Here is a 22,476-nt window from a genome sequence, read left to right as displayed (position 1 = left end):
GTCCTGGCAGTGCGATAAATAGCCCACAACAGGGAGAGCACTCACTTAATGCACTTCCTACTCTTGTGACTGACTTCTCAAGCCCTGCTTTTGGTTTCAGTGAGCCCTGCTTGCAGCTTAGGTTCTGTAGCAGGTAGAAGTTGCAAAAGCTACTGCGTAATGTGAGACACACCATTTTTATTCCTTTTTTGTTTCTTTTTTGATCTTTTATTCTGCTTCTTTGCAAGGATAGATCTATATTCAGAAAACATTTCCTTAATAAAATGCCATTAACACAGGCCTTCTAAGACACCCAGCATACAGCTGTGTTGTGCCAGGCTGTTTAAAAGCGAATGCTCCCGAGCTCTCAGCAGTGGCAATGTTAGCGCTCCCTCAGTATCTGCCTGTGTCAGCAATACCCTGCTCGATTAATTTATTTATGTAGGCCTTATTTCCCCACCGCGGGTTCCAGGCCCTGGGGCCGCTGCGGGTCCTTGGAGCAGCGCGGAGGCCCCAGCGCGCAGGCCGAGGCCGGGGCTGCCCGAGGTGGCTGCGGCCGGCGCGGTGCGGGAGCGGTGCAGGAGCGGCCGGGTGCCGCTAGAGGGCGACGCGGGCCGGGCCGTCCCTCGGCCCGGGGCCGTTGGCAGCCGCCGGCCGCAGCCGCGCCCCTTTCAGCGAGCCCCAAAACACCCGGCAGCCCTCGAGACCTCGGCCCCAGGCCGAGCAGCAGCCAGGTGACAGGAGCGACACCTTTCCTGTGCCTGCCTGCAATGGGGAAAGCCAGGCGCTTTGGTTCTCCAGTACCAACTGGGAAATAAATACATACCTGTACCTGTGTTTTGGTTTCTCTAAAATTCTCTTTTCCCTTGGTTCTGTCAAGCTGTTCATTTGCAAACAACGAATGAGATCAATTTATGTCTTTAAGACAAAAAAGACATGTACGTATTCACAACCTGGGGGGATGTGAAGTAATGCTCAATAAGCTAAGGAAATGGGGGATTCGTCACATACTGTTTTTCTACTTGTCTAAACAATAGTGATGGATACCAAACAAATGCTGGATTACTTATCTCTAGTTTGTGTATATATATGCATATATATATGTACACACGTGCAGTACCTATATATCTGCTCTTACAGCATATACTTACAACAGTTAGTTACCTGAGTGCCTTGGGATGCTTATACAGGTGTTGGATAAATTAAATAGTAAAGGAAACCACAAAGTTTAGTTCAGTCACTACTCCAAATGTCACTAATAAATGGAGTAAAGTAAAACAAAGTTTTTAAAAATTAGGTAAGGTATAAGAGTAAAAAGCACTGTCCAAGAAGCTTTGCTATGAATCTTACTATAATCAAAATAATTAGATTTTATTCATTTTAAAGATTAGCTTTGTCAATACTGTTTCATTTTTAAATATTATTTAAATTATTCTGGTGATCTACTTTGAAAAATGAACTTGGATGTGATTTAAAAGTTGAGAGTGGGTGTTGGTGTTAACCACTGTACCTACAATTTCACCAGGTTTGCATAAAGTAAATTCTATCTATACAATAAAGACTTTACATTGAATTCTGTAGGTACAATTAGTTGCCAGAGTGCCTTGGCATCTTGTGAATGCTAGAAACTGCAGGGAATGCTTTGCCTGCAGCTCAGAATGTCTTTTCTATAGACAATTACAAGAGTCAAATCCACTGGAAAGAAAGAAGGCTGTATTGATGACATTGATCAAGAAGTTGCCTAGATGTACTTATGAAGAAACAATTGGGTGTCTCTAGGTACAGACCCTATCTGCCATAGCTAGGAATTACTTGGAATCATTTGTCTGGTTTTTGTCCATGCGAATAATACAGTAATATGGTACAACTAATAGGAAACTTGGCAGCACTGTGATGGCTTTGCTCTATGAAGATCTTCTGATGCCATCTCTTCTGTATACTGTGACTGCTTCTGATACAGAATTATTATTACTTTTCTTAGTGTAATACTTAGTATGAATTTTGAGCTGTAGTTACCTCTGTTTTCTTTAGAGAGCTGTATTTTTTATTGCTAAATTTTACAGATCATAAGCACACCACAAAGACTGACCAGTTCAGGGAGTGTTCTGATCGGGAGTCCGTACGCCCCAGCTCCAACCATGGTCACACAGACACACATAACAGAAGCGTCCGGCTGGGTCCCAGGGTAAGGCTTTTGTCTCTTTAAAGATGTCTGAGCATCTCTTCTGATCTTTTCCATTATTTATACTGTTGAATCTATGCTGACTTACAGTTTCTACTTGTTGCACAACTAAATGGAGTATGGCATGTGCTTTTCAGACTAGGAGGCACTTCTGATGTCTGGAGCATATGAACACAAACTATAAGCACCAGTCACTTCACTGTCTGCTTTAATTGTGGTTTCTGACAGTGTCTGGTTCCTGGTGAAAATGGAGAGTCACAAGGACTCCTATTACAAGAAGCCTTTATTTTTTCCAGAAGTTCATGGTATATCCATGTAGCACTGCTGTTGAGCACAGCAGCAGGTGCCTACACGGGGAGAGACTTGTCAAAAACACTTCAACAGGCATTTAAGAGTAAACTCTAATAGAACACTTTGAATATAATCAGTGTGATATTTTTATTACTATTCTACATTAACAACAAGTTTCATGGAGTTCTGAGGTGCTCCAGCCAAACATGACTTTCTTTATCTCATCTAATTTAATCTGGTCTTTACAGTGTTTCTTGCTATTTTGTTTTAGTATCAGTACTGCTGAGCTTAGCTGTCTCAAAACAGAAATGTAGTGCTTTGCCTCTGAAAAAGTAATATATTTCTGCATCTAGATTATTTTTTCTAATCAGTGATGAATGTCAGTATTGCCTTTTCAACAATAAAAGTGGGAAATGGAGCATCTAGGAGAGCAGGAATGAGTGCAATATTTGTACCTTGACTTTTCTCCATTTTCCTCTGTAAGCAAGGTCTGTTATAGCTTTTACTTTCCAATTACTGTATTCCTCCCCAGAGAGTCAATTAAACTACAGGCCCAGCCACACAGTTTTTAAGCGGAATTATTTTTTTCTGAGTGTTCATTTCTTGCAATACCTTTTGAATGCACTTAGTTCTGATTTTGTTTGAGAAAGGAGTTGTCAAAGATCACTTTTTTCTCCGCATTTTGTGAAATGTGGAGGCCAGACAGACATTCTTTCAGTACCCAGAGGATGGACAAACTCTGCTATCTGGTCACAGCTTGCTGAACCAGAGAATCGACACGCCTCACTTTCCAAAGTGCCATGCAGTGGTGAGGATTCCCAGAGCAGCCTTGTGGCAGTGCATCACCACCACCACCAGGCAGCACCGTCCTGTTTGTGTACTGTCCAAGTCGAGACACAGGATTTCCAATGAGCTTAATCTTTTGCTTCATCCATAAAAAGGCTCGAGATGACTCCAGACAGACCAGCCAATAGTGGTGCATGCAGAAGTCCATACAATAGGCCATATTTTCATTTGAGGAACAGAGCTAAGGAAGGGTCTGAACTGAGTTAGCGAGCCGTGGCTGCTGAAGGCACTTCAGAAGACTGCTTGCTTTACCCATTGTTTATTTCACAGACTCCAAATTATGTCCAAAATGAGAGGAACAGATTCACTGACCTGGCTTGGCACAGGCTCTGGCAGCCTGGTGTGCAGAGCAGGGCACAGCTCTCACATCCTGCTGTCCCAGACCCATGCCCAGGGCAGCCCCCAGCCCAGCTGCTCAACCCCCAGTTAAGCACCATGGACAGAAATCCCTTTGGGGCTGCTGAGGGAGACGCCTGCTTGTGCGTTCTGGACCCCACAACCAAAGTGTGCTGGCTCTCAAGCACAGGTTTTCAAACCCATCATTTTTGTTTAGCTTCCTTCCCAGCAGTGTCAGGTGTTGACCAGCTTTGGAAAGCGCAGGGACACAACATTCCCCAGCTCAGCACAGACTGCCTTGGGGCTGTTGCAGGAAAAGGCAGGGCTGGAAAGCAGCTCCTGCTTGCTGTGGGGAATAAACTGGAGGATAAGGAATGGCCAGTGATTGCAGACTGCTGCTGCTGCTCGAAATTCATGGCAGCTGCTTCTTCAGAGTCTGTCTTCAGCTCTGTATGCATCAGTTCTAACAGGAATATGTTTAGTATTTTACCTTGGGTTTTGTTTAACGATTCCTAAACGTTCACTGGCTTGAAAATATAAGATATATCTTATGCACTGTTTAAAGACATTTTTCTTCCATATGGAGGAATTTTAAATAGGAATTTTCAAAGAAGCCCAGCTTCTCCTTTTTGATGGACTTTGGACATCTAGCTCACCCCAGCACTTCCTGTAGTTCCAGGTGAAGTGACTTCCCTCAATTCCTGTGGGCAAAGCATGGTAAAATTTGGAACAGAATTTGTCTGGCAGTGAGCTCCGACAACTTCCTCCAAAAAGTCCTAACCACCTTCCCTCAAATTTTGTCAAGCCTCTGTGTGTTGTATTTTTCCCTTTCAGTAAACATGTAACAGCAAACACTAGAACCAACTAGACCCCATATACAGTGATTTTAGTGGTCTATAGATATAATGTTATTTTCAACTTAAGTTTGAATTGTCTTGTCTTAGGGAGCGAAAACGGACTCAAGAAATTATAGAGTCAGATTTTTCAGAAAGGTGAGTGTTACTGAATGTGTATTTTGTGTATAGAGTCATACCTGCTTTACTTCAGATTTGCCTTTCAGAAAGATAACTGCCCAGTTCCTGCTTCCAGCAGTTTTCACTCCTTCACATCAAAACTGTGCTGCATTTTTTTTAGTCTGCTGGTGTTCCTTTTTTACTCTTTTTTGTTTATTTTACCTGTATTCTGTTTTCTTAGATACATTCACAATTTTGAAAACCATTCTTGGTTTTTTTAATAGTTTTTAGCTTTTTAGTGCTGACCTGGGCCCTTATTCTGTAAAATAACAGCTCTCCCTGGAACACATTGTCAAATGAAACCATGAGACTAATTTAAAAAAAAGAAAAAAGAAACAAAAACAACACAGCTGAACTTTTTAAAGGCTTCTGTTGAATTACACATCCAGATCTAGTTTGTGTGATAAAAACAACTGCTCCTGGCTTTTTTCTACTACCATTACCTTTTCTGGAAGAAGGTGAATGGAAAATAACCCTGACAGTTTGCCAGTTCTTAATTTAGCACCTTAGAACCCAATGACTATGTACTTACTCTCCACAAAAGAGATTCTTGTATCTGTTCTATGATGGCTGGATACATCACAGAATAGATATGTATATAGGTATATATACTGTGATGTATATATGTGGATATAATCTATGATGGACACACCTTAATTCCCCTAATGACCAAGTTTAGTATCTCCTGTTGTATATTACACAGGGACGTCTGAGCCTTTCTATTTTAGGCACACACATGAGAGCTCCACATAAACATGGCTTCCAGGTACATATGCACCCTGGGAGATTTTCCTGGGTTTTTTTTGCTTGTTCTTTTCTGAGAGTACCTGGAGATGAATTACAAATCCATTTTAAGCATCTTCCCAGCAGGATGTGTTCAAATGCTGCCAATGTAGAAAGAGTCAAGGAAGGGGCTCTAGTGCACTTTTTTGCCAACTTGTAAGATACAAGAAATTGATACAAAACTTCTATTTTTCATTTAGATAGTCCAGATTTCTGTTACAAAATGCAGCCCTTTTGCTATGCAACAATGTACCTTATTAACATTCAATGTATTAAAATAATACTTTTCTCTTTTCAGTAAGAGAAGCAAGAAAGGAGATAAAAATGGGAAGGGTCTGAGGCATTTTTCAATGAAAGTTTGTGAAAAAGTTCAACGTAAAGGAACAACTTCATACAATGAAGTCGCTGACGAGCTCGTATCAGAATTCACAAATTCTAACAGCCACCTAGCAACAGATTCAGTAAGCAAATATGTGTTGAATTTCGTTATACCAATACAGATTTTTCTGTTTTATCATGGAATTCTGTTTCTGCAGTGTCCTGCACAGTCCATATTCTCCTTCACTTAACTAGTTCTCAGATATAAAGACTTAACCCTTTGAAATCTAAATACAGAATTAAGGTGAAGAATTGAACTCCCTCTAAATTATAAACAAAGTAGAGGAATCTGCCAAAATAACTAACTTTAAGGAAAGGCTACTCTTGTATATGTGGTCTTGTCAGGCTTTTTAACTGTGCTAGACTTGCCATGATGGAATTTCCTGCAGAGATGCTTCAGGAAGGCTTGAAACTTCCATTTGCAACCAAGCATGCTCATGTGGTATCCAAGGGGTATCAGAGATGAAGGATCGTGCTTTAACACCACTCTGACCAGAACTGCCATTCTGGCATTTGATCTTCTCCATGTCTGTGGAGGATGTGTTCAAGCTTTTCATTTTTTTAATTCAATTATTTTGTTGTAATTGGTGTTGTATTGTTTTCTTAGCAGGCTTATGACCAGAAAAACATTAGACGGAGAGTTTACGATGCCCTCAACGTCCTGATGGCAATGAACATCATTTCAAAGGAGAAGAAGGAAATCCGATGGATCGGCCTTCCCACAAACTCAGCTCAGGAATGTCAGAATCTAGAGGTAAAGGGAGGTACATGGGAAATTCTGGTTTATTCACGTGTTCTGATAATTGACTAGCTCTTCTTTAGAAGAGGGATATTTTTCCTTAATTTGAACCTGATTGGTTTTAATGCTTGTGCACTATGGAAATACAAATGTTGATATTAGTTCAGTTTCATTTAGTATGCATTATATTTAGTTTTTAAAAAAAGCCAAGCTGTTTACCATACAAAAATGGTCATTGATTAAATCAGGGATTATTTTAAGATTAAAGTCTGTAGTACCTTGAATTAACCAGAAGAAAGTCAAAAGAATTTATGGTTCAGTTATGCACACAAAATGGTTTACATTTAAAATTAGACCAATTCTCTATTAATGTCTGTACTGGGGAATATAATTCAAAGGGAATTAAATTGAAAAAAAAATTCTGCTGGAATGTCAGATACTAGTTTTGATCTGCCAGAGAAAGCAAAAAGAAGTTTTAGTTATCAGTTATTTCCATTATTTTTTCAGCAGGCTAAGAGTTACAGTGTTTTTTGTGTGGATGCCAGAATTTATATGCACAAATGTTGCCTGTCCTTCAGGCCAAATGTGCTATAAATAAAAAGCACAAATCACTGTATTTACTGCAGCCTGCTGTAATGGCTGTCTGCAAATACATCTCTGTTTGTGACACTTGAACATTAGGTATCTTAAAAGGTGGGTGGGTGCCTCTGCAGTACAGAACAGTTCTTTTTGTGCAAGGTCATTTACATCAATTGTCTTTCTAGATGTGGTATAAGAAAAGCTTTTACTGTCCTTTTCCATTACAGTGACTTGAAAAATACATCCATCCAAGGAGAATGTATGTGGTTAATCATTATGCTCCAGGATGTTTTTTTTAATTCTAGATAAATGTACATTTTGCATGCATCCATGTTGAATGCATTGTTTCCAGTACAGGTTATTGTTACAAATATGGAACTTGAATTTCATTGTCTTATCTTCAAAATAATCACATGCAATTCACTGTTTCAGGCTCTAATTAAACATGCACAAAATGGAAGCCCAGCATATTTTTCCAAAAATGTTGCTTCCTCTGAAAAGCATGTAAAACAAAGCTGCATTTTCATGGTGTGAAAATCAGAACTAATTTTGCTTTTAAGGCTGTATAAAGTGGCAACTGTTCTTACAATGTAAATCTGTAATAAGATTACCAATACAAAAATCAATGCAAAAGAGCTTGTTATATAGAAACAATGCCTGAATGATATCTGTATACTGCTTACTGGTTTTAAGAGTCCCAGCACAGAAAGCCAACTGAAAGATGCATTTTAATCATTAAAATGTGTGAGGAGGGAACCACCACAAAGCAACCTTGTAAATAAGATAGAGGAGTTTGGGCCAGCTAAGTTTTAAAACACCATATTATTTAGTTTCAGAGCTTGAATGAAAAGGTTATTTAAGAGTTTAGTATTTTGGGAGCCAGTGATACAGAGATAGCACCAAAGAGGATGATGATCAAAAAGCCCTTTCAGCTCCAATGACTGTTATTTAATTCTTCAGCATTGCCCCAGAAGACACTTCCAAACACTGCTGTACCTGCAGGGTCAGCTCTGCCCTGTCCCAGCCCTGCGTGTCCCGGCTACAGCAGCTTGGCCACATCAACCAGCAGTAACTGAACTGCTGCAAGAGCTGTGCTCCCATAAAAAGTAGAGGTCACTGGTAATATATAGGTGATCATAAGCCCCACCTGCATATATTTATGTCTAGTAGCTTGCAGCTAGGAGAACAGTGGGACATGCACAATTCCAAAAGAGTGGAGGGCAGAAGGGAAAAAAACCCAAAGCATCTTGAGCAAGTGTTTGATTTGGTGCCAATTTGCAGTCAGGGCAAGAATGAAAGAGGCAAAATGGGGGGACATAATTAAATCCTTACTGGAGTTAAAACTGTTGACAAAGAAAGACATTTCAGTCTGTCAGACCTGTTTAATGGAGAAACTCTCATGCCCATGCACTTTTCCCCCATTTACAAAGGAAGCCTGTTCAATTTTGCACAAGACAATGGACAAGGTAATTAAGTATCTTGATGCATTTACATTTGTCTTTTAAGATAGAAAAACAGAAGCGGCTTGAAAGGATAAAACAGAAGCGAGCCCAACTGCAAGAACTGCTACTGCAGGTATATTTAATTTTAAATTTTTTTCCCCCATAAATGAAAATATCAAGTGCAAATCCAACATGTTAGACCTTCTGAAGTTCTTTCTAGATTTAACTAACAGCTGTGACATACTAAGGAGAAAAGTTGACCCCTGTGACCTTTCTGGATTCTGGTAGGGGGAACTCTTGCTGACACTCTGTGGTTCAGTTTTGCCTGCTGTAAACCAGCATGCTCTATCTGTGTGCCACAAGCTTTCCTAAGTGTTCTGCTGAAGCTCTGCCAACCTCAGTGGGAATGGGAACAAGTCACAAGTCCCCTTTGTTGACTCTAAATTCCCCCAGAGCTACCCTGAGTCATTCTTCAAATTTTCTATTTGGCCTAAGCTCTGAAGTTCACAAGAACTCGTGTAAATGTGTGCAGAGTTGTTTTGGGGAATGTAGACATTTCTGGATCTTAAGAGTAGAAGGCTGGCAAATTCAACGCCTTTACTTTCTGTCGCATACCTTTAAGATGACTTTTAGGTTTAATTGCTGAAATATATTTCAAATGCATCTTGTTTATAAAGTAACATTTTATAAATATAGTTATGAGCATTCCTTAACATTCCAGTCTGTGCAGACTTTTAGTAATTTAAATGCAATCAGACAATTTTATGAGATTACAGGCAACGAGGCTACATTTTATTGCTGGTTCAACTACACTGAGACAATTTTCAAGTAATTGATATTCACTGAAACTTTCAAATATCTGATGCTTCTTCTTTGTTGGTCAGCAAAAGCTGTTTCTCTACTTAGGGTACAATTGGGATTCTATGTGTCTGACCCAGTACATCAGCAGTTCCTCCAACAGTAACATGAAATTACACTAGTGAAAATAAGGCAACTCAGGCCCTCTTAACTTTTAGTCCAAATATTGACAGAGTTGATTCCCTTACTATCCACAACTGTCATTATGGCCCTGATTGTGTTGATTGCCAAAGGATTTACCAGGCCTTTGGGATTGTGGCTATCCATCTTTTTCCCCTTAATTGGAATAAGCAGTGCCTCAGGTGGATAAGTTCACTGACTTCTAGTCCCTCAAACATTTCCTAAACCCACACACTTTCATACGTGTGCAGTCAGATATAAGAAACTGGCAGGCAGAGAGTGGTGTCACAAAACAGCATCTGCTTAATAACTTCCAGAGGAGAGAGAATTCTTTGAGAGAGAGAAGAAAGTGACGGATGAGAAGGGCAAGAGAATAAAAATACAGATATGGGAAGTGGGGGAACTTTTGATTCAGTGTAGCTATCTCCTACCCTGAGGCAATTACACATAAAAAGATCCAAAGAAGACCTCTGACTCCAGAGCGTTTTCAAAGGGACTGGGGAAGCATTCTCCAGCATGCCTTACTGCTCCTTTCTTGTTTCTTCTCCAGGGAATATGAGGGGAAACAGTCAATAGTAAATGTGTGCAAAAATTGGGTTTAACTTCTGCTCCTGGTGAACTTCACTAGTGCCAAGAGAAAGGCCACAACTCACTTTTTGACAAAAAATTACTGAAGGTATTGAGAGTTGGTAAATAAGACCTATGAGGTTTTATTTCCTGGAAACACTGATGTCTGCTCTTTTATTGTCAGTGATCATTTTTTCTTTCTTTTGTTTTACAGCAAATAGCATTTAAAAATTTGGTACAAAGAAATCAGCAAAATGAACAGCGAAATCAAGGCCCTCCATCTTTGACCTCCACAATACAGCTGCCTTTCTTAATAGTCAACACTAGCAAAAGAACAATTATAGACTGCAGCATATCAAGTGATAAGTGAGTGTTTAAGAAATTAATTTTTATTGTTTTATTTTCTTGGTGGACTGGAATTTTTCCTCAGACAAGTGAGGGAAATTTTTCTAGTTTACTAGAAGTAATTATTGTATTTATGTTCGCAACTGTCACTTCTGGGGGTTGCCTTTTTTTCCAATATTAAATGCAACTGCAGTAATAATATGGATGAGTTTATTAACACTGCCTTACAATCTCTAGTTAAAACAGGCTGACTTTCACTGTTGTAAAAGGCACTTCAGGCTGACATTCCAAAGAGCATTCCCTGCACAGAAGAAATAACTGAATGAAACTATTTACTAGGACAGCACTACCTTTTAAAGCAGCCATGTGAATTCTTACTCTTAGTGTGCCATAAAAATGTACACAGTCAGAAGCACAAGGTTACCCATGTGACACAAAAGTAACATATTGCAGGTGATAACAACTTTGAAAGTGTTTTTTAACAGCAAAAAGTACTTTGAAGGAAAAGATACAGAAATTTGTAATACTGTCTTTGTGAGCAAACTGCTACAGTTGCATTCACATTAATCTGAAAATCTTCCAGTTACATAATTGTGGGTGCTTGTGCTCTTCATCCTGTGAAAATGTGGCTGAAGTTTGAGGTGCTGTTACCTCAATTGGTAATCGGCTCACAATCAGTTTATTAGCTGAAAATAGCTGGCTTTGCTCTAATACTGTAGATTACAGATTTCACTCTGTGGTATGCAAATCCGGTACTGAACTTTGAGTCAATCACACAGCAAAAATAGTCAGACTCTACTAACCCATGCACCAGCATGCAAAACAGCAATTAAAAGTTGAATTTTTGTAGAAAATTAGACTGAAATTGAACATATTCTATCACACTTGTGGAATACCCTCAAGAGCACTGCAGTTCAGCAAGTTTGGAACTTCAGGATCATTTTTGATTTAGCATAATTATTCCCTTATTCTATAGTCTAACTATAAAGGTCTTCCTGCTCTTTTAAAAAGGACTCTACATTTAAGTTTGATGTTGTTAAAAAGTTGAACAATTTCATACTGATACTTTAGAACTGCTGCTTTGAGTTGTCAGAGATTAATCTGGCATTTGGGATCCAGAGCAGTGTAACATGCTTCTGTGCTCTCCAGCTGTGTGAAAACACTCCTACTAAAAGTGAGCACACCAAAATTATTATTGGTGATACTTAATTTATATAACTCAGCTGAGTTATATAATTAAGTATCACCAATAATAATTTTGTTCCTATGCCAGAACAACCAGAACAGAGTAAAATCTCACAAATAAATTCCAAAAAAAAAAAAAGAGAGAGAAGTTATTGGGCAAGTTTTGTTTAGGGTTTGAGAAGGTAGATGGGTGCCAAGCAGCATGCTGGGAATGGCATTTCTGAAGTTGGAGTAGGAAAAGCAAAGTCTTCAGGTAAAAAGGAAGTAGTTAAGAACTAATTTTAAACATGAGGCACCTGAATAAGTAAGTCCCATTGAAACAGGAAAAATTTATTTAGTGTCTATGGTACTTCTGTATAAATGCTGCTGGTCCTAGGAAAAAAAAAGAAAAAGTAGCCAGAATACCTTGTTTTAAACAAGCATTCAGACACAATAGATGTATCAGAAACTTGGAAAATTAGAACATCTCTAAGGGGAGATGCAGAAGATTTTGGACAGCACTGGAGATACAATGCTATATATTAGCAAGAACATGTAGGAAGTGGCTTCTTGTACCCTTACAGACAGAATTGCCTGTAGCAGCAGAAAATCCAGATCAAAATCACTGGTGATCAAATTTGCACTTACCATGGGAAAGGAGCTGGAAGTGTACCCAAAGTTTGCATACACAGTATTAATAGCCTCTGGACCTGGTTTGTAGTACTGAATAACAACATGGTTGCTCAGTAGATAATTCCTGTGAGAACAAGTTGATTTCTCAGTACCAGCTAAAATCACGCTGGGAATTACTCGGAAAACCAGCAAGGACTGCAATGTAAAGCTAGATGCGCATAGTGCTTTATATCTGGAATACTGCTCACTCTCATGTTCTTGGAAAATGTATGGCATAACCAGGAGGGACACAGGAGGGCAGCAAGGAGGACTGAGGCTATGGAAGGGCTTTGACAGAAGGAACAGATGGGCTCTTTGGCCTAGAAATGAGAGGACAGTGGATTCCCAGGTGTCTCAAAAGTTATGAGTGATACAGTGAACATGTATAGAGAATAGCTGCACATAGTTGCTTATTAAATTGAGAGACATTAAGAGAAGAAACCAGGTGATGACAAAAAGAAGGTTTTTGTAACACTCTATGCAAGTAGTAATAATTAGATATTGTTCATGCTAAAAGTTTAGGTAAGTTCAGAAGGGGGTCATGTCAAGTGCCTGAAACAAAATCCTCAAAAAGCTGTTAACAGCAAAATAGAATAAGTGTAAGAATTTCCTGTATCAGTGACTGCAGGCTGCTAAAAACTAGACTGGAAAAATACTGAAGACTGTAAATTTCTCAGTTTGGAAACTTGCTGGGAAGGAAAATAAGTTACCTTCCTTTCTAATATCCAGTATTTGGCCACAGTACATGGGAGAAGAATTGCAGAGCTATCAATAAATGCAGCTTTTGATCCTGTGCCATAAATTGGAATTCAGTTATGAGTCAGTAATTAGAGCTTGCTGGTAGTAGCTTGGTATGACACTGAGCTGTGCCAGTTTAGGCAGCAGCAATGTAATTGTACTGGTTGAAATTAAAATGACACATCTTATTTTCCCTCTTAATCTGATTATGCTGAAATAAATAAAGGTACATAAACAGTAGGTTAAACAAGTAATATGGTATGAGTCACAGAAGAAATGCTGTGTGTAACTTACAATTACACCCAGCACAAAACATTAGATTACCAATTAAAAATTCTGTGTATAAACTCAAGAGCTATAAAGCTTTCAAGTTTCCTGGGTCAGGTGTAAGAAAATAAGTATTAGAAAACAAGAAAATTGACATGTGACATGAGCTTGGAGAGATAATGGAAGAACCACCAGTGAGTTACCTTTTAAAGACTTATCTCACACATGAGTTGCTTTTCCAAGGATAAAGGTTTTGTCAGTTGAAAAGGAGGTACTGGGAACTAAGCCTTATTTTACAGACCAGAACTGTCCAGGCTTTTAATGTCCAGGCCTTACCTGTGATGACAGTGTAAGGCCAGCCTAAATGCCCCTGCATTTCTTAAAGCTGTCTGAAGTTTATATCTCAATTTCCACTTTTATACGCAGTTAAAAACATTTTGAGAGTCCTGCAGCAGAAACGGTGGGTTGTTTGTGAACACACAAGACTCTGAACAGACTGCTTTTCTAGCTGCATCCAAAGAAGCAAAATTATACCAAAGTAAATAGGTCAGTTCACAGGAGGAGTGTTGCACATTAGAACAGAAAGTGAAATGTAAAAGCAGAAAAAGAAAATAGTTGTTCTGGTGACAGGGCTTCAGGTGACCTTACTGGCTGTAGTGCAAGTGAAGGTTCATGTTTAATTAAGACCCCCCTCTTCCCCTTTGAATCTACTTAATGAGGTAGAAAATTTTAAACTTTGTTCCTGCACTGGTGAAGTTACTTTAATTGAGAATGTGCCATTTTAAACCTGTAGGCATGTCAGTCACAGAAAAGAGAAAGCATTTCTTGCACTTCTCTTTCATTAAGGACCCTTTACAGAAAACCAGGACTCCAGATGCTTACCTTAATACGTGCCACAACCACCAGATAAAGAATAGGCAAGAAGAGCACAGCTGTGCTCTTTTCAGAACCATCTCACTTTTAATTTTTTACATGCAGATTTGAATACCTCTTTAATTTCGATAATACTTTTGAGATTCATGATGACAGCGAGGTGCTGAAGAGAATGGGAATGTCCTTTGGGCTTGAAGCAGGCAAATGCTCAGCTGAGGACCTGAGAACTGCAAAATCACTGGTGCCAAAAGCTTTAGAAGGCTACATCACAGGTAAGTTAAATATTGTTTCTGATCAAATCCATAACCTTACTTAACTGAAGCAAATGTAATTATATTAACTTACACATGTAAATTTCAGGTTTTGTGAGACTTAGTAGGGTTGGTACATGAACCAGTTGTTTTGCTGTTAATTTTGGAAGGTTTATCTTAGTTGTCCTGTTGACTTAATGCACACTGATTTATAATAGTGTGATGTGTGAGCTGCATTGTGAAGAAATTATAATTCAGTTGACAACAAGAACAAATTTTTATGTATTAGTATTAATTTTGAGTAACTGAATGTATGGAGGAGCAAACTGGAAGAAGGCAGCTCTTCCCAAGCTGAGGAAAAGGAAAGAAAAAGAGCACCTTGAACTGGTTGGGTGTAATCCCTCAGGAGCCAGCAGGTGCCACCTGAGAACTAAGCTTCTCTAAGTAAAGCAAGTCCAAAGCCTTGAGGACAGGTGTCCCAGGCAGAGGCTTTTACCTCTGCTGTTTGAACAGGTTGTGCAAGACTAGAACTCCTTCAGTCCATCACTGGACTAGAGCTGCCACAATTTGCTATCACTTCCTATAGTTACTCTCAGTGTGTCCTTCCTGCTGCACCACAGCTTTAACTTAGCCCAGCATTTTCTCAAGTTTCTGGAGGGACTTTATCTGTAAAGGAAATGTTACCCAATTAACGTGTACAGACCTTTGTTTTTGAGGAAAGGGAATAAAGGTCTTGCCCTAACTTCTCTACTGCTATATATAAATTAGAATTCAGTTACATGCAATCAAAATAGTACATTTTAAATGGCTTAACATTTCAAACTACATCAGATGTGCTTATGTTTATTAACACTTATCTGTGTTTTCCTGGTTCTCTTGTCCTGCGGGTTTTAAAACTAAGATTTCCTATTTTATTTTTGGTCAATTTTGAAATTGCCCCTGAAGTCTTTATAAAATGGCATTCACAACAAAAAGAGAAGTTGAAAGGAATCTTGATTTGTTCCTCACAGGTTCATTCAACTCAACATTTATCAGCATGTGATTTATCAGCAGTGTAAAAAAGGGGAAGGGAGCAGAACCCATGTCTTTTAGTAGTTTTGCAATGTTGAAGTTACTTAATTGCTCCCAAGTGTCAAGGATCAAACTAAAATTTCTTTTTCATTTTAAGCCTGCATTAATTTGCCTCCAGAGAACAGGGTTCCCTTACATTTGCAAAAAACCCTGTGTCATGACACTGTTTACTGAGTACTTCCCTAGTAGCAAACCAGCAGCCTGGAACCTATATAGAGTTTTAATCATAGGAAATGCATTGATTTTACTTTTTACTCAAAATCATTAAGGCAAGTAATGTACTCTTCATACAGGGGTTACATTCAGCTGTTTCAGTCTCTGTAAAAATTAGCTTAGAGGTATTCCTACTGGTATATATATTTTAAAAAAAAAGTACTTTAATTTACATACCAGTACATGTATTAATTTTAAATGTTTATTCTGTCCATTCCTTATTACATAATTGTGCTACACAAATCTACAATTAAGAGAATTAATTGCATAGTGGTGGTTTCTAATTGCAGTAAGTGACCAATAAAGGAAACAGATTTAAATGTTTTGCACAATATTTGAAAAGCCAGCATTTACCTAATATATATTTTTTGTTATCTTCCCATTTTAACCTTGGGAGCCTTTAGACATTTTCTTACACAGTGAGAGTAGGGAAATATAAGGGTCATCACTGGTTTCTAGAATTCATGGTTACTTCTGCATTGTCATGATGGCTCTTCCAAGGACAATGGTTTCAGTTACTACTATACAGGAAAAACAGATCCAGGTCTCTTATTTATTCACTAAGTAAATGTATTGCAATCAAGATTCATTATGATCCCAGTAGCTGACTCTATAAACAACTGCTCTAGAAGTTCTGTTCTAAGATGTCCAAATAGGTGAATTATTTCCTGTACAATGTTAGTTTGACCTTAGCCTGGACATTTTTTCAGATAATTCCTGACTTCTAAACACAAACAATAATTTGTACTATAATCCTTACCAGTAGGAGTAGAGAAGCAGTTGGAAGAATCCTGAGTGTAAACCAATTCAACTAAAGAAACTAACTGGACAAAAAATGTTGGACCATCTAGCTTTGAAAAGCAGTACCTTTCTATTTGCATTGAACAGCCACATAAATTGCTTGGAACTACTGAACTGATGATGTGCAGATCAAAGCTTTATTGGTGGATTTTCTTTTGAAGAGGATCGTGTGAATTTGGCCATTCTTCAAGTGCCCAAATTTCATAAAAGTAGTGTCTTCTAGGTTTGTTAGTTTCACCATGTTTTAATAAACAAATGTACTTTTGTAATATGCATTTTAAATGCTACATTGGTGTGATCCCCAGGTATGACTGCCACTGAAAGCAGCAGAAGCTAAGGCATATTGACCTGCTAGAGAAAAAGATTCTGTGTATCTTACATTATTTTTGTAATACACTTTTCTGTTGCTTGACTGTCGTAACTGACAATGTCTAAAACATGACACTTGCACCAGCTTAAGAGGACATCCCAAGGACACAATCCTGATTATACATTCCTGCCCTTGTCTGCGTTATGACCCAGGTGCTTTCCCGTGCGCTCTCCCTGAGCCGGTCCCTGGTACTAAAGTGCAAACCTTGTCTGGCAGACGAGTTTGCATCAATTTAAAAAGTAGAACTGTGTAACAAAGGGCTCCAGCTCAAGTGGAAAGGTGGGAGTGAGGTTACTGGGTGAGCAGAAATACTCCACTGCCTGGGACAAGCATGAACTCGTAGAACAGCAGCCAGAGTAACATCTCTCTTTTTTGGGCTCTGCGGTTCCTACAGGCACTTAAAACCAAGTCCCACCTTTGTTAGTTGAGTTGTGACTACTAGAAATGAGGCTGCAGATTTAAAAAATAGCAGGAAATAAGATTACTGAGGCGCTAACAGTTGGGGTAACAACATCTCACCTTATATATCCCACTAAGGCAGGGAGCAAAGCGGTGCACTTTAGGACTAGGTTTTTTAACCTGTGTGAAGAACTGCTCTGCTGTTAACCTGTGTAATTATCCATGACTGGAAAATGGGCTGGAGATGGAACTAAAGAGCTAAGAGCACCCACTGCCGGAGCAAGTTTGTTCAGATGTCAAGAACGCTCCCATGCAACATTTGTACATTAACTGCTAAAGCTATTGAGGATATTGCTTTGGAGCCCTCTCAAATAAGTATAAATTTCTACCAAGTGTATCTGCTAAAAGATATAGTACATAACAATGCCACTACTTGATTGGACTGCACTACCTTGGGAAGGTTTATTCAAATTGCTTTCCCTGGTTTTAAGTGTAGCTATTAGTAATTGATCTACACTGCCAGAAGAAATAAGTCTTTTCATTGTAGGCACACTTCTGTTTTGATAGACTTTACCATACTGGAAATGGCTTCAACTCCCCATCTTTCACAGACTTCTTATCCCTAGCTCCTCAGAGCCCACTGGAAAATTGAAATATATTATTGAAATATATATTATATTTAGAAATATAAGGCAATAAAAATTCAAGGCAGGGATATGCTTTTATGAACTACCTTTCTGCCATGCTTCTACTTTGTTCTTTAAAAAGAAAACTAACGAGCTATTATCCAGAAATGCTTATAAACCACAAGATTACTAGCAGTGTCTTGTTATTCTTCTGAAATATTAAACATGTACACACAGGTACACTCCTTCAAAATACCAAGGAACAACACTGTGGTACAGCTCTATTAGTCTAAATACAATGCAGTCTTTCCAAATGGTTTAGCCTCCTCCTGCACAGACAAGAGGAAGCTGTGAGAACATGTTCTCTGTAACATGAAACCTGCATTTAGGGCAATCTTGATGAAAGACATCGAGCTCCATCCACATTTAACTGTTCTCATCTAGTTTGTCCTCACACATCACCCTAAAATTGCCACTTATCAACATCTGCTATCATGTTCCAAGGACTGGTGCCAGAAACACCACCCTTGCTAGCCTGGCTTTGTACCATGACATTTAAATACCTTGCTGCAACAGCTTTCCACGACACAAACCAAGATAGCCTGTGGATCCATCCCTGTGGATGGTGAGCCAATTTACATGGCTGTGTCAACCTGCTCAAAACAGTCCCTGTGCTAGGCAGCACTGCCAAATCTAGAGGAGCCAAAGCTTGACAAGGACACAGGACAAATGAGAATGTGTATGTAACACAGTTATTTCTCTTACCTGCTGTTATAAAACAACTCTAGATGTAAATTATGAGTGTTAGTAACAGTCCCAGTTACTGCCACTGTGCCATCTAAAACAGAGGCTTGGTTAGGTATAGAATTTAACAGTAAGAACTCTAACTTCTGATTTAATGCATCCAGCTGGAACCAGATGCAAGGACCATGGGAAAGAACTAGACAGTATTGGTAATTTTGTTTTGATGTTAACTTTGTGTGGTGATAGAGTTTGGGTAGGTGAATAGGAATACCTTATCTAAGAAACAAATTAGAAACACACACAAAAAAAAAAGAATTCCATAAACGTAATTGGGTCAGTAGACTTGGTTTGGTGATTCTCTTGGCAGAAATGTGCATAACTGGAAACAACTGACAGGTGTAACTTGTTAGGGAATTTGAAAACAAGTATTGTGGGGGTTGTAAGTAACGTCTTCACATCTCTCAGGGGGCTTTTAACAAACTACCTGAAGAAACTTGGCATAATTGCCAGACCATTTTAATGGTCTTAACGCCCCCATTTCCTATCCCTAGGGAGGAGAATGCCTTTCATGTCTCATGGGCAGTGTACAACAGGCTCTCTCTTCCATTCTTGGCACCAGCCCTTTGCCATGGTCTGTGCATGTCCACAGCTGCTGCCCAGCTCTGGCTGGGGGCAGAGTGGGTGAGGAGGCTGCCCCACAGCCAGCCATGAAAGCACCAGGCTGAAACTGCCTTTGGCCACCAGAACACACACAACACAGAGACTGCCTGGGTGGCTTCTCAAACCCAAATAAATACAATTCCTTTTGTACCTTCACCAAGTGGGGCAGCCAAGGCACTTGGAGCTGTCCAGGTATTTCACAGGGTCAGGCTGTGACTGTAAGTTTCCATGAAGGAGTCCAGAACTCATTTCAGATACCTGTGATTGCATACAGTCACCAGCCAGGTGAATCTTCTTCAGACAGAGGGAAAAGCTGAGTGCAAGGCTTAAGCGAATCCACAAACACAGGATATAATTTCATCTTGATTAAACAGGACACATGTACAGTATAAAACTCAAGCTACTGGTACCTTTTAAACTAAACTAAGGGATCCTAATTGCAAAGAGAATGCAAAGTTTAAAATTGTAAAAGAAAGAAAAAATGTAAGTAACTATCATAAATAGTTATGCTTTCTTCTAGATATGTCTGCAGGATTTTCATGGATAAACCAAGGGTTAATTTCAAGTTCAGCACAAGCAGTTTCCCATTTTGAGGCAGCTGGAAGCACTTACAATGCTAAATCAAGGTAAATAAAATTATTTCTTATTCAAGAATAGTTATATATGCTTGTGGTACTTTAGTAACCTTGCTATTTCTTACCATTTGCATGCAGGAATTGAGATATTATCAGGGCTGATTTTGATGGTGAAAAAGTCTCTGTCTTCCTTGAAGGAAAATTATGTTTGAAAGGTCAAATCAACATGCTTTGAACATTGAACATACCAGCTATTTTGTACCTATGTTTCATAAGAATAGAATCACTTTCAAGCCCCTTTTCCTGATTAACCTTAAATTCCTGCCTGGGCAAGGACTCTACAGATAGATAATTACATGTGGATAAAAGCCTGGTAATATTTCTGAAGAATGCATAAGAATGTCTGCTCTCTAAATGCGCTGCTATTTAAGCACTCATGAAAGAAGTTTAGTTCACACAACTTAATAAGAATTTAAAATTAAAAACCAACAACCAAACAAAAAAACACCATGCACAAAAGCCCAACCTTAAATACATCTTAGCAGCCAGACTTTGCTTGGAGGTTACCTGTACCATAAAAAATGTAAATAGGGATTATTATAGGGATTATTATTTTGGAGGAGGCTCTTTCTCATAGCATTTAACAGCTTCATTTTATATTGCAAACATTTCTGTGTATTAATGAAACTGTGATGGACTTCCTTTTTTTTCCTTCCTTCAGCTTAAGCAATTCTACTAGTTAATTATGAAAAAAAAGGAAGTCACCAATATTCTCTTTTATGCAATTTTCCAATGTTTTATCAACTCTCCTAACTAATAGCTGTGTTTACTGTAACACTTTGGGATTTTTCCTTGTTTCTTGAAAGGAAAAACTGAGGCCAAAAAGAAAAAAGCTTAAAACCTCATGAGAAGCCCTCTAAACTTCCCCCTTTCTGTTGTCTTGCTAGTGAGAATCCAGGGTTGTGTTTGGATGCTGAAGTGGCCTTAGCAACTGGTCAGCTGCTTGCCCCTAGCAGTCAGCAGTCCAGCAGTGCAGCGTCCCGGGGGGAGACGCCCTGCTCCTTCAACGAGGAAGATGAAGAGGATGAAGATGAGGATTCTTCCTCCCCAGAATGAGGACAGTAGAAAATGGAATATACAAAATGCTGCTCAAATATTCTTAATGGGAGTTCCTGTTTGGATTTTACTGGTTTCTTGCCTTGGTTTGCACTGTGTTTGGTGAACCAAAATGGAAGCTTCAAAACAAGTTTATCCATAGCTGAAATTGAAGAATTGTGTAACTGAACACAGAGTGACATTCAGAGACAGAGCAAAGCGGGTTTTATAAACTATAAATGAGGAAAAGAACAAAGTCCCCGGAGATTTGGCAAAGTAAACCTTAAGATCAACTTTTCCATTTTGGGACTCAATTCTCTGTCTTCCCCTTGTCTTTTTCAGATGGAGAAGAAAAGTCAGTCAGTAAAAGCTGATTCCTGTATTGTCTTTTGGCTGTGCTGCCTTTAGAAAAAGGGGGAGAGAGAGCACACACAAATGCGCTAAAATCATTATTTAAAACTATCTTGTATGAAAGTGGTTATAGGGAAAAGGGGCTGTTAAAATGTTTGCTTTTTTTCTGTTCAACTTGCTGTATAGAAGATTCTTAAAGTAATATAAATTGCAAGTGATTAAATGAATCTTGAAATAGTTTATATCCATTTTAGATACTCTAAAAGTAACAAGAAGCATTAGTATAAAAGGTTCATATGTTCATTTATATTGCAGGCCTAATTTATTATAAGTGATTATTCTTAGCCATTATTAAAACAGTCAGGAAAAAAACCCAGTATTCTCTGCACCAGCTCTTTTCAAGGAAAATAAGTAAAAAAACTGTATTTCTAGATTACAGCGTAGTCAGTGTAGCTTCTCCTTTATTGTTCTAACTTTATATAATCCCTTTGATATTACAGCATGCCTTTTTTTTTAAAAAAAGGCCTCCCACCATATCAAGGTTCTCAGGCAGTGTGTTTTCAAGGCAGTCCTTTCAAATTTGGGGTAGGCAGGTCACATAGCTTTTGAAGTTATAGGCTGAGGTTCTTAAGAAAAAAAAAAATTCAACAATACATCATTTCATGTTTTCCATTCTGGTCAGCTTGGATTCTGACAGACTTTCTTATCAGTAACTTCAGTTGCACTCACCTTGATGCACCTTTGAAAGTTGTATCAAACCATGTTAAATAGTCTGTGGCTCAAGTTACCCAACATATATCCCATGTGAACTGTTAAACTTAGACTTGCAGCAGGAAGCTGTGTTTTCCATAGCTAACATCACATCCAATCATTAAGACCTTTAAAAAAAAACCAAAACCTTGAATATCAATGTAAAACACACTGTAAATGTACTCTTCCCATGGTGTTTCAGTGCCCAGGACTTTGCCTATCTCTAAATTAACTATTTTTCAGGAGGCAAATCTTTCCAGTTTTTCCACTGTCTGCTGGGGGTTGCTGCCCTGGCTCTGTTCCTGCACTGGGGGATGAGGCAGCTTGTGCTGCTGTTCACCTGAGCAATGGCAGCAGCTACCCCTGGGCTGCTGGCAGCACCACTCTCACAGCCTGGG

The 22,476-nt window shown here is 38.9% G+C and overlaps 1 protein-coding gene across 5 annotated transcripts in view; it reads left to right on the top strand.

The window, feature by feature from the left end:
• Nucleotides 1–22,476, top strand: part of TFDP2 (transcription factor Dp-2) — a 53,429-nt gene that overhangs the window by 25,021 nt on the left and 5,932 nt on the right. For 3 of the 5 annotated variants that reach the window (XM_084212058.1, XM_084212054.1, XM_084212056.1), the window contains 9 exons: nt 2,043–2,164; nt 4,579–4,626; nt 5,729–5,891; nt 6,416–6,562; nt 8,633–8,701; nt 10,328–10,479; nt 14,278–14,444; nt 19,828–19,933; nt 20,830–21,236. In XM_084212058.1, coding sequence (XP_084068184.1) covers nt 2,043–2,164; nt 4,579–4,626; nt 5,729–5,891; nt 6,416–6,562; nt 8,633–8,701; nt 10,328–10,479; nt 14,278–14,444; nt 19,828–19,933; nt 20,830–20,998 — 1,143 coding nt within the window. In that variant the 3' untranslated portion in view covers nt 20,999–21,236. Of the gene's footprint in view, nt 1–2,042; nt 2,165–4,578; nt 4,627–5,728; nt 5,892–6,415; nt 6,563–8,632; nt 8,702–10,327; nt 10,480–14,277; nt 14,445–19,827; nt 19,934–20,829; nt 21,237–22,476 lie in introns of those variants that run through there. The other 2 variants (XM_084212057.1, XM_084212055.1) reach the window with 2 other exon arrangements.

This window comes from Fringilla coelebs, assembly GCF_963513975.1.
Source record: "Fringilla coelebs genome assembly, chromosome: 10".
NCBI classification, from domain to species: Eukaryota; Metazoa; Chordata; class Aves; order Passeriformes; family Fringillidae; genus Fringilla; species Fringilla coelebs.
The sequence above is the reverse complement of the archived record's forward strand: the minus strand, read 5'-3'. Positions and strand labels throughout refer to the sequence as shown.